Genomic DNA, 15,835 nt, shown 5'->3' on the forward strand with positions numbered 1-15,835 from the left:
TGTCCCACTAATCCTTTAGCTAGCCCATAGATCTATCCTCACTATGGTGTCCCACTAATCCTTTTGCTAGCCCATATATCTATCCTCGCTATGGTCTCCCACTAATCCTTTACTTAGCCCATAGATCTATCCTCACTATGGTGTCCCACTAATCCTTTAGCTAACCCATAGATCTATCCTCACTATGGTGTCCCACTAATCCTTTATCTAGCCCATAGATCTATCCTCGGTATGGTGTCCCACTAATCCTTTAGCTAGCCCATTGATCTATCATCACTCTAGTGTCCAACTAATACTTTATCTAGCCCAAATATCTATTCTTACTAATGCTTTAGCTAGCCCATATCCGCTCACCAACCATTTCTAAACTCATCAACCAAGAATTCACTAAATGGGACAAACACCAAATTGAGACTCTGCATGCAGAATTCTGCAAAAATATCCTCCTTGATCAACGTAAAACATCAAATAATGCATGCAGAGCAGAATTCGGCTGAACCCGCTAATTATCAAAATCCAGAAAGGAGACGTTCAATTCTGCAACCACCTAAAAGGAAGCGATTCCCAAACCTTCCATAAGAAAGCCATCACCTACAGAGAGATGAACCTGGAGAAGAGTCCCCTAAGCAAGCTGGTCCTGTGGCTCTGTTCACAAACACAAACAGACCCCACAGAGCCCCAGGACAGCAACACAATTAGACCCATCCAAATCATGAGAAAACAAAAGGATGGTTCCTTGACACATGGGAAAGATTTAACAAAGAAGCAGAGCAAACTAGAATGCTATTTGGCCCTAAACAGAGAGTACACAGTGGCAGAATACCTGACCACTGTGACTGATTCAAACTTAAGGAATGCTTTGACTATGTATCGACTCAGTGAGCATAGCCAGCAAGATTTGTGACCTGTTGCCATACGAAAAGGGCAACCAGTGAAGAACAAACACCATTGTAAATACAACCCATATTTATGTTTATTTATTTTCCCTTTTGTACTATTTGCACATCGTTACAATACTGTATATAGACATTATTCTTTTGGAACTTCTGTGAGTGTAATGTTTACTGTTAAGTTTTATTGTTTATTTCGCTTTTGTTTATTATCTACTTCACTTGCTTTGGCAATGTTAACAAATGATGGGGAGAGTGTGAATGAGAGAAAAAGAGAGAGAGTGTGTGAGAGAAAGAGAGAGGGGGGGAGATAGTGCCTTGTTGACCCTGGTTCTACTCTCACTCCCTGTAGGCCCCTCACAGTACAGGATTATCTGCTGAGGTCATTCAGCCTGCTGAGTGCGACTAATCAGAATCGGTCTCACACACACGCGTGCAAGTACTCACACACACCAAAAAGAAATGCACAAAGCTTTAGACAGCCATGCAATTTCTCTCTCTCTCTCTCTCTCTTTCTCTCTCAATTCAATTCAACTCAACTCAATTGAAGGGCTTTATTGGCCTGGTGCCTACCTGCCACTAGGCAAAAATCTTCAAATTTTTCCATTTATATTTTCGAACGGGGGGTATACATTTGGGGGGGTTTCTCGCCTGAGTAGCCTTGATTCACTGCCAAAAATATAATTATTATGTGCAAATAGTTAAAGTACAAAAGGGAAAATAAATATGGGTTGTGTTTACAATGGTGTTTGTACTTCACTGGTTGCCCTTTTCTTGTGGCAACAGGTCACAAATCTTACTGCTTTGATGGCACACTGTGGTATTTCACCCAATAGATATGGGAGTTTATAAAAACTGCGTTTGTCTTCGAATTCTTTGTGGGTTTGTGTTATCTGAGGGAAATATCTGTCTTTAATATTGTCATACATTTAGCAGAAGGTTAGGAAGTGCAGCTCAGTTTCCACCAAATTTTGTGGGCAGTGTGCACATTGCCTGTCTTCTCTTGAGAGCCAGGTCTGCCTACTGTGGCCTTTCTCAATAGCAAGGCTATGCTCCACTGTGTGGTCTCTCTCTCGTCCTCTCTCGTCTCTCTCTCCTCTCTCTCTCTTCTCTTTTCTCTCTCTCTCTCTCTCTCATCTCTTCTCTCCTCTCATCGCTGCTCTCTCTCTCTCTCTCTCTCTCTGTGTGTTCTCTCTCCCCCTCTTCTGTCTTCTCTCTTTCCCTGTTCTCTCTCTCCTCACTCATCTCTCTCCCCCTCTCTCTATCCCTGCTCTCCCTTCTCTCTTCTCTCTCTCTCTGTCTTTCTCTCTGCTCCCTCTTAACCCTCCCTTATCACTCTATGTCTGTCTCCCCCGTCTTCTCTCTCTCTCCCACGCCTCTCTTCTTTCTTCTCTCTCTCGCTCTCTCTCATCTCTTCTCTATCTCAGTCCTCCTTCTCTCTCTCTCCCCCCTTCTCTCTCTCTCTCTGGCCCCCTCTTCTCTCTCTCTCTGTTCCTCTCTGTCTCCTCTCTCGTTCCTTCCCTTCTTGCTTGCCCCCCCTCCTCTTTTCTCTGCTCTCTCTGTCCCCTCTTTGTCTCTCTCTCTCCTCTCACACATACACATTTCTCAACGCAGCTATCCAGTGCTGTCCAGTGGAGGTCCTCGTCAGTCACGTGTGTGACCAACCAAATTGTTGTTAGCAGCAGAGTATTCTAACTGGTAGACCTATTCTTGCGCAATGCGTTTGGCGGGGTCATGCAAATAAATGTGATTCACATTTTTTTTTAAATGAGATTTTATTTTTTTTACTTATATAAAAAAAATATAATTTTTCTCATTTTTCTGTTTATATTTTTCCAACGGGGCTAATACATTTGGGTTTTTTTTTCTTTTGCCTGAGTAGCTTGTTTTCACTGCAAAATATAATTAAACCATCTAGTGTTCAGCGAAATAACAGCACACATGTCAAATAAAATTCCAACTAAGAGTCCGTGTGTAGCAAAAGTAGCTGCTGCTCATTCCGTTTGCTCGAAAATTGATGAATGGTTAAAGAAGTAAGGCCATAGAGACACATACCAGCTCTACTGGTAGTACTGCTACTACAGCAGTACTAACACCTGTTCGATTCGACGACACAAAGTTCTCTGCTTCCACGAGCACATCCAATGCTAGCATCAGTAATTCTACATTTGTTGTTAGCCCAGCTAGCATGGACATTGACAGTTGTGAATCTGATGCAGCTGAAGAGCTACTGCCCCCTCACCGAACAACTGACAGGGACGTTGGACCGTCGAAGAGGCGCAAATATGATGAGAACTACATTGATTTGCGGTTCACTTATATTGGGAGTAGTGCCTTTCCTCAACCACAGTGTGTTATATGTGCAAAAGTACTATCTCACAACTCGATGAAACCTTCAGTCTTGGGAAGAGATTTAGAAACAAAACATTCCAATTTCAAAAATAAGCCTTATAAACTTATGAGTAGTACGACATGTATAGAACCAACAGATACCATTAATTAGAAGGGGCTAGAAGCGTCTTATATGGTGAGCTACCAAGTGGCTAGAACAGGCAAGCCCAATACTATTGTGGAGTACTTAAATCTTCCTGCTGCCGCGGATATGGCTGGGACAATGCTGGGGTAAAGGCCAGAAATACTATACAGATAATTGCGTCATCAAACAACACTGTTTCACGATGCATCAATGACACGGCAGGAGATGTTTTGAAACAATTACTGCTTCGCATACAAGCCAGTGAATTCTACGTGTTACAGCTGGATGAGTCAACAGATGTGGTGGGCCTGGCACAGCTCCTGGTATATGTCTGTTACGTTTATGGGGGGTCAATTAAGGAAGACACCCTCTTTTGCAAAACACTGGAAACCAGGACAACAGGAGAGGATTGACACAGTATTGACACGTTTTTTTTTAAATTGAGAGACGAGCTTAAAGTTTTCTTTACTGACCATCATTTTCACTTGTCTGACCGCTTGCATGATGACGAGTTTCTCACACGACTGGCCAATCTGGGTGATGTTTTTCTCACCTGAATGATCTGCATCTAGGATTACAAGGACTCTCCGCAACTATATTCAACGTGCGGGACAAAATTGAGGCTATGATTATGAAGTTGGAGCTCTTCTCTGTCTGCTTTTAGCATGTACAACGCACAGGTCTTTCCGTCATTGTATGATTTTTTTGTGTGCAAATGAACTCAAGCTTACAGACAATGTCAAATGTGATATAGCGAAGCACCTGATTGAGTTGTGTGCGAAATTACGCAGGTACTTTCAAGAACGGATGGCACAAACAACTGGATTCGTTATCCCTTTCATGCCCTGCCTCCAGTTCACTTACCGATATCTGAACAAGAGAGCCTCATCGAAATTGCAACAAGCGGTTATGTGATACATTTTATTTAATCAGAAGCCACTACCAGATTTCTGGATTGGGCTGCGCTCAGAGTATCCTGCCATGGCAAATCGCGCTGTTAAGACACTGATGCCCTTTGCAACCACGGACCTATGTGAGAGTGGATTCTTGGACCTCACTAGCATGAAAACTAAATACAGGCACAGACTGTGTGTGGAAAATGATTTAAGACTGAGACACTCTCCAATACAACCCAACATTGTATCCTTTCAAGCACACCCTTCTCATTAACCTGTGGTGAGTTATTCACAATTTTTGATGAACAAATAAAGTTTTATATGTAAGATGGCTAAACAAAGAGTAAAATTATTGATTATTCTTATATTATTATTTGTGCCCTGGTCCTATAAGAGCTCTTTGTCACTTCCCACGAGCTGGGTTGTGTCAAAAACTCACACTCATTCTTATGTTTAATAAATGTATCGTATAGTGTGTGTGTGGCAGGCTTACAATGATGGCAAACAACTACATTTGAGAGTGCGCTGACCCTGCAGCTAGAGGAGGTACCCAGCTGGAGGTTGAATGTTTGAAAGGGTACGGGACTATAAAAGTTTGGTAACCTCTACTCTAGTGGAATCCTGCTGCGTTAGGCATCCATGCCCCTTATCCCACCACCATACCACCCTGTCCTCCTGTCCCCTGGGGGACTCAATCCGCTGACAGTTGCCTGGCACAAGCCCAATCACACACACCATTCAGGGACTCCTGTTGAGTCAATCATCACTACTCCCAGTGTGCTAGTAGAACGCAATGATGGTGCAGCAGTGGGCGTATCTGGGTCAGAATTAAGAATCATAGTTTGCTTGCTCTAAATTTGGGTAGTGGTGATGCAGCAAAGATAACAAATATGTGACTGTGCAGAAATGGACAGATGAGAGTGTATAATTTTTCATAGGAGAAAACCGCACTTCTAGTATGTATCCAATATCCAATGAGAATCAGATTAGCGTGTGTTGGCTACAACATTGTTAACACCTCCGATACAGCAGTACAGTTTAACTCAATCTGTAATTGATTGAATCCCAGCCGTTAAGGTATCATAGGCCTATCCCTAGGTTTATCACTAATCTATGACCCAGGGATGTTGATGCTACTTCACCAGCGGACGCTCTATTCCCAGGTCATAATCACGTATTGATTCACCTTCAAAATGAACTGCAGAAGTTCTATCCCCTCCCTCTCTCCCTCCATCCCCTCTTTCCCCTCCCTCTCCTCCCTATATCACACACACGCACACACACACATATACACACACATACACACACACACACACACACACACACACACACCTCAAGACCTGCAGATATGAAGCACATTGAGTTGTTCTTCGAGGTCCTTGGGGTCAGCACATATTGGACTTGACGCTAGGCGACATTGACATGGATAATTGTAAAAATCTGGAAGGGTCTAGCGATCCCTCAGTGGAGCAACGAAGGAAAGCTTCTCAATCTGTCCTAACATGTCTGGTGAAATCAACATCACGCGTCACATGGGGTTGTCCGCGGTTACGGTACATTATCTGGTAAATGATGGTGTCAAGTTCCCCGGAGTGGCAGGTGGAAGGGTACAACGTTTTGGCTGTTAGTGATAGCAAAGTGATTTCAATATCATGTTGTTGTGTACAGTGGTGGATGTCCTGGGTTGATGCGTGATGTACTTATCATGGAGAAAAGAGATTTTGGGGGAATACGTAGATAGTATAGAATCTGTTGTTTCCATATAATATGTTCTGTGCAACAAAGCAAATTGTATGATAATATTAGAACTGTTTCAATTATTGATCAACTTTCTTCTCTCGCTCTCTTTCAGGAGAGTGACAGTCTGTGGTGGGATGCGTTTGCCACGGAGTTCTTTGAGGAGGACGCCACCCTGACCCTCTCCTTCTGCCTGGAGGATGGACCAAAGAGATACAGTAAGACTACACTGCCCACCTGCTTTACCAACTGTCCCCTGTTCTGTTCAGTAGCTCACTTCCTACCTACTGTCATGCCTTTCTCTAGCGTAAGGGACAGATCGCAATTTAGTGGGGGGAGGTGTGTTCCAAAATAGGGAAGGGTTTTTTGCTTTGGAGAGGGTTGTGTTTTTAAAAAATTGGGCACAGGGGAGGGTAGTGCGTTTTTCCCAAGGTTTACATTCGCTCTTTTGCAGATTTTGCTATATATTTCTTCCATCCTAGCCACATTTCCTAATCTGCTTGCATGCACCTTTTCCTATGTCAAGGTGTTTTGGTACTTCCCTTATGCACTATACTTTTCCCTGTACTAACTTTTACTATTCCACAGGTCAGTATAGTCTACCAGTCTAACTATCTATCCTGCCCTCCATCCACCATTCATAGTGACAATAGTGGTAGGTGGATCGTTGTCCAGATCTGCTGTAGGCTAACTTGCAATCATACCACACATAAAAAATATTACAAGCTACATAATTTTTTTTAATGAATCGACAAGAATAAATAGGAATAGCTGATAGACAGCGGAGATACCAGGTGCATCATTGCGCATGAAAGAACAGTGAAGGCATGAGACAAAGCAAAATAATATTGTTTAGGGACAGTACAATCATCCTACCTAGACTAGACTACAACACAATAATGCAATGAACAATTTAATTATTGTTTTCAAGTGAGTACAACATTCTAGCCTACTCTAGGGTGCAATGAAAATGTCATTTGAGTAACGGCGCAAAAGCCGTGCTATTTGAATGTTTCATTTGATTTGGATCAGTTGTGGGTCTACTCTGGACAATGTGTTAGGTCTAGGAAGGCACAGTAGTAGGCCAGTCTGGCTGTAGTTTTACTTCTGATACTGAGATGCGCTGTCTGTTGCAGATCATCATTCTCCCAAGTCGTCATATAATAATGTGGCCACATATGCTCCCAGCAGGCCCAGTTATTCAGGAAAGCTTAACACACGCTCTGCCTCCTCTACAATCCTAGCGGCTATTCCTCATGCACCTAGAACGCTTCAATATAGCCTAAATATAACTTTTTAATATTAACTTTTATATGTGGTATTAACACAACCAGTCACAATGTTTTAATCTGATTAGGCTACTTCCAAAGTCTCCTGTAAGCATACACACGCTCCTATATCTAGGGTTTTGTTCTGGTGATGTGATGATCAATGCTTGGATGCCATTTGACAAATACATATTATCTTGCACTTTTGTCAATAATAATCTCATCATGTAGTAGGCTATAACTGCACTGTGTCTGCAAGCTGTTGGCCAGAGTGCACGTGACAATACCAGAGTTGGCACATTCGCGATACCTACGCAACAGTTTTTATGACAAAACCATCAGTACGCCAAGAGTTGAAAATGCGATGGAAATCCATTTAACTTGTATTTTTTATTCGGTACATGGGAATTTTACCTCAAAAAGTATTTTTATGTTCACTACGTATTTATACACAGACTTTTATCTGCAACAAGTACATTTGATGGAAACACAACTCTGATGGGAAAATCCTCCAGGGTTTCCCTTATTGCAGCTTTTGGTCAATGAAAAAATAAAAGCAAATAAATAAAATTGTAGCAGGCCAAATTGTCGAGGAGAGGCTGTCTATACATTTTCATTGACTAAATTCAATTCAATCTGTCATTTTTAATTGTGTGCTCCAAATTTAGTTTAAGATAGGTTATAAGTAGGTCTGTTGTAAAATAAGTATAATTAGCATATTTCTGTCATTTGTTGGTTATAGTAGGCACTTGACTTGCTGGTAATTGCTGCAATATATCCTGTTCATAACTTTTGTGAAGGTTTAAACCAGTTCACAAGTGTTTTGTTTCATTCTGTTGAGACATTTTCTGTTGCCAAAATGAAGTTCCAACTGTACAGTGCCTTGCAAAAGTATTCACCCCCCTTGGCGTTTTTGCAATTTTGTTGCATTACAACCTGTAATTGAAATTGATTTTTAGTTGGATTTCATGTAATGGACATACACAAAATAGTCCAAATTGGTGAAGTGAAATGAAAAAAATAACTTGTTTCAAAGAATTCTAAAAAATAAAAAACGGAAAAGTGATGCATGCATATGTATTCACCCCCTTTGCTATGAAGCTCCTAAATAAGATCTGGTGCAACCAATTACCTTCAGAAGTCACACAATTAGTTAAATAAAGTCCACCTATGTGCAGTCTAAGTGTCACATGATCTAAGTATATATACACCTGTTCTGAAAGGCCCCAGAGTCTGCAACACCACTAAGCAAGGGGAACCACCAAGGAAGCGGTACTATGAAGACCAAGGAGCTCTCCAAACAGGTCAGGGATAAAGTTGTGGAGAAGTACAGATCAGGGTTGGGTTATAAAAAAATATCCGAAACTTTGAACTTCCCATGGAGCACCATTAAAACAATTATTAAAAAATGGAAAGAATATGGCACTACAACAAACCTGCCAAGAGAGGGCCGCACACCAAACTCACAGACCAGGCAAGGAGGGCATTAATCAGAGAGGCAACAAAGAGACCAAAGATAACCCTGAAGGAGCTGCAAAGCTCCACAGCGGAGATTGGAGTATCTGTCCATAGGACCACTTTAAGCCATGCACTCCACAGAGCTGGGCTTTATGACAGAGTGGCAAGAAAAAAATAAGCAAACACGTTTGGTGTTCGCCAAAAGGCATGTGGGAGACTCCCCAAACATATGGAAGGAGGTACTCTGGTCAGATGAGACTAAATATGAGCGTTTTGGCCATCAAGGAAAACACTATGTCTGGAGCAAACCCAACACCTCTCATCACCCTGAGAACACCATCCCCATAGCATAGTGGTGGCAGCATCATGCTGTGGGTGTCACGGCTGTCGTAAGAACGGGACCAAGGCGCAGCGGATGTTGAGTTCCACATATTTAATTCAAAGAGAAACTTAAACAAAACAAAATGTATCAAATAAACGAACAACTAAACGTGACTACGTGGTGCACATGCACAAACACAAAACAATATCCCACAAACACAGGTGGGAAAAATAGCTACTTAAATATGATCCCCAATTAGAGAACGATTACCAGCTGCCTCTAATTGGGAATCATACAAAACACCAACATAGAAAATATAAACTAGAACACAACATAGAAATTATAAACTAGAATACCCCCTAGTCACGCCCTGACCTACTACACCATAGAGAAACAAGGGCTCTCTATGGTCAGGGCGTGACAGTGGGGATGTTTTTCATCGGCAGGGACTGGGAAACTGGTCAGAATTTAAGGAATGATGGATGGCGCTAAATACAGGGACGATCTTGAGGGAAACCTGTTTCAGTCTTCCAGAGATTTGAGATTGGGACGGAGGTTCACCTTCCAGCAGGTCAATGACCCTAAGCATACTGCTGAAGCAACACTCGAGTGATTTAAGTGGAATGGCCTAGTCAAAGCCCAGACCTCAATCGAAATGAGAATCTCTGATATGACTTAAAGATTACTGTACACCAGCAGGACCCATCCAACTTGAAGGAGCTGGAGCAGTTTTGCCTTGAAGAATGGTCAACAATCCCAGTGGCTAGATGTGCCAAGCTTATAGAGACATACCCCAAGAGACTTGCAGCTGTAATTGCTGCAAAAGTAAAGTATTGACTATGGGGGGTGAATAGTCATGCACGCTCAAGTTTTCTGTTTTTTTGTCTTATTTCTTATTTGTTTCATAATAGTAAATATGTTGCATCTTCAAAGTGGTAGGCATGTTGTGTAAGTTGTGTTGTGGGGTGGCAGCTAGCCTAGTGGTTAGAGTGTTGGTTAAGTAACCAGAAGGTTGAAAGATCGAATCCCTGAACTGACAAGGTAAAAATCTGTCGTTGTACCCCTGAACAAGGCAGTTAACCTACTGTTCCTAGGCCATCATTGAAAATAAGAATTTGTTCTTAACTGACTTCCCTAGTTATTAAATAAAGGTTCAAAAAACATAACATGATACAATCCCCCAAAAATCCATTTTAATTCCAGGTTGTAAGGCAACAAAATAGGAAAAATGCCAAGGGGGTGAATACTTTCACAAGCCACTGTAATGTTGTGTTTGCAGCAATATAATAGCCTGCTCATATTTTCCCTATAAACAATTGCTTGACTTACTTTTGATATGTGACCCACCACCTGGATTCAGTACTATATAACCAATTTGTGTTTTTTTACATTGGATAAAAGCAGAGACTCAGAGATAGAAATTGACATATCATACACTACAGTTGAGAAACAATGGGAAAGTAATTATGCTTTGAAAGTTGATAAACTTGTAACCTCACTTCTGAGAAAATGTCCCTTGAATATTTTGGTACACATACTGGAGAGCTCTTCTTTGTCTACACCCATTCAACATCGTTCACACCCTCTTAAGCTTTTGTCCCACCCATCTCTTTAAGGATTCACATGTGAGGGCATGTGCTAAACAGAGTTGGCAGTGTAGTAAACAACCAAAGATTTCAAGACTAAAAGGGGTAAAAGTAGTAGCCTATAATAAGGAAAAACTCTGGGTAAAAATTCACTTCATCCAGTCCTTGGCCTATATCAAAATCTGACTTTGAATAATATTACTACACAGATCATACACATAACTGAAAATGTAGCTAGACTCTTACCCGTATACCTAGACCATTTAACTCTGTGTTGTTTGTAGATATATCTTGTTTGGCCAGTGTTGTGTCAAGTCACTCCGGTTCACACTGACCGTGGGGTGTGCCGAAAGTAGCCCATCGCAACTTTTTCCAACTGATCTGTCGATAGCACCTGCTAAAATCAGGGCATCAATGTTGAGGAAAGTAGCAAAACTTCTGTAGTTCTTGATCGTTAATGTTATATATTTCAAAACATCCGCGGTATGAATTATCATATACACATACAGAGCAGCTCACGTTATAGACAGAAGCACGCTACATGGCAGACCAATCTGAACTTCTCTCTGCATGTCCAGCCCATCCATTATCTCAGACAATCATGGCAAGGGGGAAGGTTCCTGACTTTTTCCATGGCTAAACCAACTAGGCTCATAATAAAAATGTATTATTTGTATTTACAGATGGAATACAAGTTTGTTATTAAGGCACATAAAAGTTACCATGTTCTAGAAGGCATTTCTGCCCCAAAAACACATTTCGATAAAAACAAATAAATTTAAAAGCCTCTCCTGTGAAGTAATGACTTGCGACATACGCCTAGCTTCCTGAAACGGGTTACAAGTTTAAAAACTTTTGTGAAGATTGTGTGGCTATTATTAAGCTTTAGCTACTGCAAGCCTATGATATGAAGGCAGTGTGCACCCGTGCTCAAACTGACTCAGACAGTTGGACGTAAGGTGAGTAATAATGTTTCAGGCCTTCCAGAGTTGCTCCTATAATCTAATATAATGCTTATCTTTATGTAAATATTTGGATTGAAAATTAACGAATTACCCTCCTTCTGTACGTCTATGTCTGTATAGCAGACGCATTAGCCACCTGACATAAAGAAATGCATGTTGGTGTCGTAGCATGCCGCCAACATATCTCTATCTTTCTGGGGCTAGCCATAAGCTTCTCTTCCTTCATATAGTCTTAGTTTAAATATTAATATCATACAGTGGACACCTAAGCCTATAGGTCTATGTATGCAATTCCCTGATGCATTTAGTGCTCAAATCTCTGACAGTTGAACCGTGAGGTGGACAATTATTGTTATGGGAAAGTACCCTAAAAAACATGAATAGGCTATAGAATTTGGCATATGCTACATCGAAACACAAGGAATAGTGTTTTTGCAATTTGTTATAGGTATAAGACTACAGGTATGACCCAGATGTAGACAGTGTCGAAGAAACAAAAGTTTATTTCTAGTACAGGGGCAGGCAAATGACAAAGGCAGGCAGAGGTCAATAAGGGTGCAAAAGGTCCAGAACGGCAGGCAGTCTCCGGGTCAGAGCAGGCAGGGGTCAATAATCCAGTGAGATGGGGCAAGGTATAGAACTGCAGGCAGGCTCAGGGTCAGGGCAGGCAGAACGGTCAAAACCGGGAAGGACTAGAAAACAGGAGCAAGAACAAACAGGAGCAGGGGAACAAAACGCTGGTAGGTTTTACGAAACAAAGCGAACTGTCAACAGACAAACAGAGAACACAGGTATAAATACACAGGGGATAATGAGGAAGATGGGCGACACCTGGAGGGGGGTGGAGACAAGCACAAAGACAGGTGAAACAGATCAAGGTGTGACAGTAGTCCCCTCTCTAGGGGCGCCACCTGGCGTCCTACCTGTGCACATACCTGGTTGACCAGGGTGCCGGCGTTGGAAATCCACGATGAGGCCTGGGTCCAGGATGTCCCTAGTGGGGACCCAGCACCTCTCCTCCGGGCCATAACCCTCCTAGTCAACCAGGTACTGGTACCCCCTGCCCCGAGGTCGAAGCTTCAGGAGACGCCTCACCGTGTATGCGGTTGGCCATCGATGAGATGGGGGAACAGGGGTGGGCCTGAAAACAGGAGACAAAGGGCTGGGAGACATGGGTTTAACTCTGGACACATGAAAGGTACGCTGTATATGGAGGGTACGGGGCAACAGAAGACGAACAGCAGAAGGGCTGATGACTTTGGAGATGGGAAAAGGGCCAATAAACCGGTGGGAGAGTTTGCGGGATTCCACCCGGAGGGGAAGATCCCGGGTGGACAGCCATACCTTTTGCCTGAGACGATACCGAGGAGCCAGGGTCCGGTGGCGATCCGCTTGTCGTTGATACCTGGAGGTGGTCTTGAGGGCCGACTGGGCTTTCCTCCAGGTACGACGACAGCGGCGGACAAACATCTGGGCCGAAGGTATGCCGTCCTCTTCTTGCTCAGGGAAAAGCAGGGGCTGATACACCAGGGAACACTCAAAGGGTGATAGACCCATGGCAGAGCATGGAAAGGTGTTGCGGGTGTAATCAACCCACACAAGCTGCTGGCTCCAGACCAGGGAGCGCAGAGTAGTTTCTAGGTCCTGGTTGGCTCGCTCCGACTGGGCGTTGGACTGGGGGTGGAACCCGGAGGACAGGCTGGCCGATGGCCCAATGAGGATGCAGAACGCCTTCCAGAACCGGGACGAGAACTGATTACCCCGGTCGGAGACCATGTCTACTGGCAGTCCATGGATCTGGAAGACATGCTGCACCATGAGCTGGGCCATGTCTTTAGCAGAGGGTAGCTTGGGGAGAGGAATGAAGTGGGCGGCTTTGGAAAACCGATCAACTACGATCAGGATGACGGTGTTGCCATCAGATGGGGGGAGACTCGTGACAAAGTCCAGGGAGATGTGAGATCAGGGACGGTGAGGGACAGGCAGAGGTTGGAGGAGACCAGCCAGAGCTTACCGAGGAGTCTTGTTCTCTGCACAGACTGTGCAAGCGGCGACGAATGCGGAGACGTAAGGAACCATGGTAGGCCATCAAAAGCGTTGTCGCACAAAGCCAGGGTCCGACGGGAGCCCGGGTGGCAGGCAAGCCTGGAGGAGTGGGTCCACTCCAGGACCGAGGAGCGGACCGCATCAGGAACAAACATCCAGTTATCTGGGCCCCCCCCCCCCCCCCGATTCCCCAGATCATAGTTCCCCTGTGGCGTTGAGGCGGTGGGAAATGGCGCAGTGATGTAACTTGAGGACCAGGGCAGACCACTTGGACAGGACAGCCCCTACTCCGACATCCGAAGCATCGGCCTCCAGGTGAGTGCAGACAGGGGGGAAGCCAGGGTGCTGTAGCCCTGGATAAAGGGTTGATAAAAGTTGGTAAATCCCAGGAAACATTGCAGCTGTACTCTGGACGTAGGCTGTGGCCAATCCACCACCGCTCTCCATCTGTACACTCCCTGCAGCGATCTGTACACTCCCTGCAGCGATGATGTAACCCAGAAAGGGGATGGTGGAGCGATGGAATTCACACTTCTCTGCTTTTACAAAAGCTGGTTCTCCAGGAGGCATTTGGAGAACCTGTCGGACGTGGAGCACGTGTTCTTGGGTGGAGCGGGAGAAGATGAGGATGTCGTCGAAAGTAGACAAAGACGAACATGTCAACATGTCGCGGAGAACATCATTAGCTAGAGCTTGGAACATAGCAGGGGCGCTGGTAAGGCCAAATGGCATGACCAGATACTCGTAGTGACCGCTGGCCGTGTTGAAGGCAGTCTTCCACTCGTCCCCTTCCCGTATCCACACTAGGTGGGAGGCGTTCTGTAGGTCCATCTTGGAGAACACGGTGGCCCGGGCGTATGGTTTTGTCCTTCTCCACAAAGAAGAACCCTGCGCCGGCGGGGGAGGCAGACGGATGAACCCAGCAGCTAGCCTTGGTCTCCGGACCCAACAGAGAGTACAGTTGTCCCCAGGGCGGAGTGGTGCCTGGGAGAAGATCAATCCCGCAGTCATATGGTCGGTGCGGCAACAGCGAAGTGAACACCTCCCGGAGGTCCTGGTACTCCCCGGGAATGGCGTTTGGCCAAGGTCTGGAATCCTTCCATGAGATCACGAAGCAACTCCTTGTGCCTTCCAATGATGGCTCCTTGGGAGGAGAGGGCATTGCGGAGCTGGACCGAGTCTGCTGGGTCAGTCATGGCCAGTTCGTACTATCAGGTATGACCCAGATGCAGACAGTGTCGAAGAAACAAACGTTTTTTGCTAGTACAGGGCAGGCAAACGACAGGTCAAAGGCAGGCAGAGGTCAGTAATCCAGAGAGGGTGCAAAAGGTCCAGAACGGCAGGCAGTCTCAGGGTCGGGGTAGGCAGGGGTCAATAATCCAGTGAGGTGGGGCAAGGTATAGAACGGCAGGCAGGCTCAGGGTCAAGGCAGGCAGAACGGTCAACACCGGGAAGGACTAGAAAACAGGAGCAAGAACAGACATGAGCAGGGGAACAAAACGCTGGTAGGTTTCACGAAACAAAACGAACTGGCAACAGACAAACAGAAAACACAGGTATAAATACACAGGGTATAATGGGGAGGATGGGCGACACCTGGAGGGGGGTGGAGACAAGCACAAAGACAGGTGCAACAGATCAGGGTGTGACAATAAGCTGTTTTTAAGGCCAACCCTCCTTGTTTATTGATGGCTCTGGCTGCGCCAAGTCTGATCTGAATGCATATAGATGTCCGCTAAATTTCTCAAATATCTGGTCAATTAAAATCTTCCCAGTCACATTTTCTTAAAGGAAACCCTGAAATGTGTATATTGTTTCTATGCAGATTTTAGAATATTAACATGAAAATCTGTTGCAAATTGGATGGAAATCTATGGACACCATTAAGACTCTGGCAAGTAAGCTAGTCCGGTGTCACTGATTATGCCTGCACATCATGGTTCACCAGCAGCCCCAAACATCTAAAGAATAAGCTCCAGACTGGGGAAGAATATTTTCCCGGTATTTTACAAATGTTCCATCCTGAGAATAATCACTTTTCTCTACTAACTGAACTACAGAGGACCATGCTCTACTAACTGAACTACAGAGAACCATGCTCTACTAACTGAAATTAAGAGAACCATGCTCTACTAACTGAACTACAGAGAACCATGCTCTACCAACTGAACTACAGAGGACCGTGCTCTAC

General features: G+C 44.3%; 1 protein-coding gene across 6 annotated transcripts in view; it reads left to right on the forward strand.

The window, feature by feature from the left end:
- The window catches only part of LOC111965843 (LIM domain-binding protein 2-like), a 105,175-nt gene that overhangs the window by 22,023 nt on the left and 67,317 nt on the right, over nt 1-15,835 (forward strand). For all 6 annotated transcript variants that reach the window (XM_023990196.2, XM_023990197.2, XM_070444247.1 and 3 more), the window contains exon 2: nt 6,115-6,217. In XM_023990196.2, the coding sequence (XP_023845964.1) occupies nt 6,115-6,217 (103 nt within the window). The remainder of the gene's footprint in view (nt 1-6,114; nt 6,218-15,835) is intronic.

Source organism: Salvelinus sp. IW2-2015, linkage group LG6.2 (genome assembly GCF_002910315.2).
Source record: "Salvelinus sp. IW2-2015 linkage group LG6.2, ASM291031v2, whole genome shotgun sequence".
Classification (NCBI taxonomy): Eukaryota; Metazoa; Chordata; class Actinopteri; order Salmoniformes; family Salmonidae; genus Salvelinus; species Salvelinus sp. IW2-2015.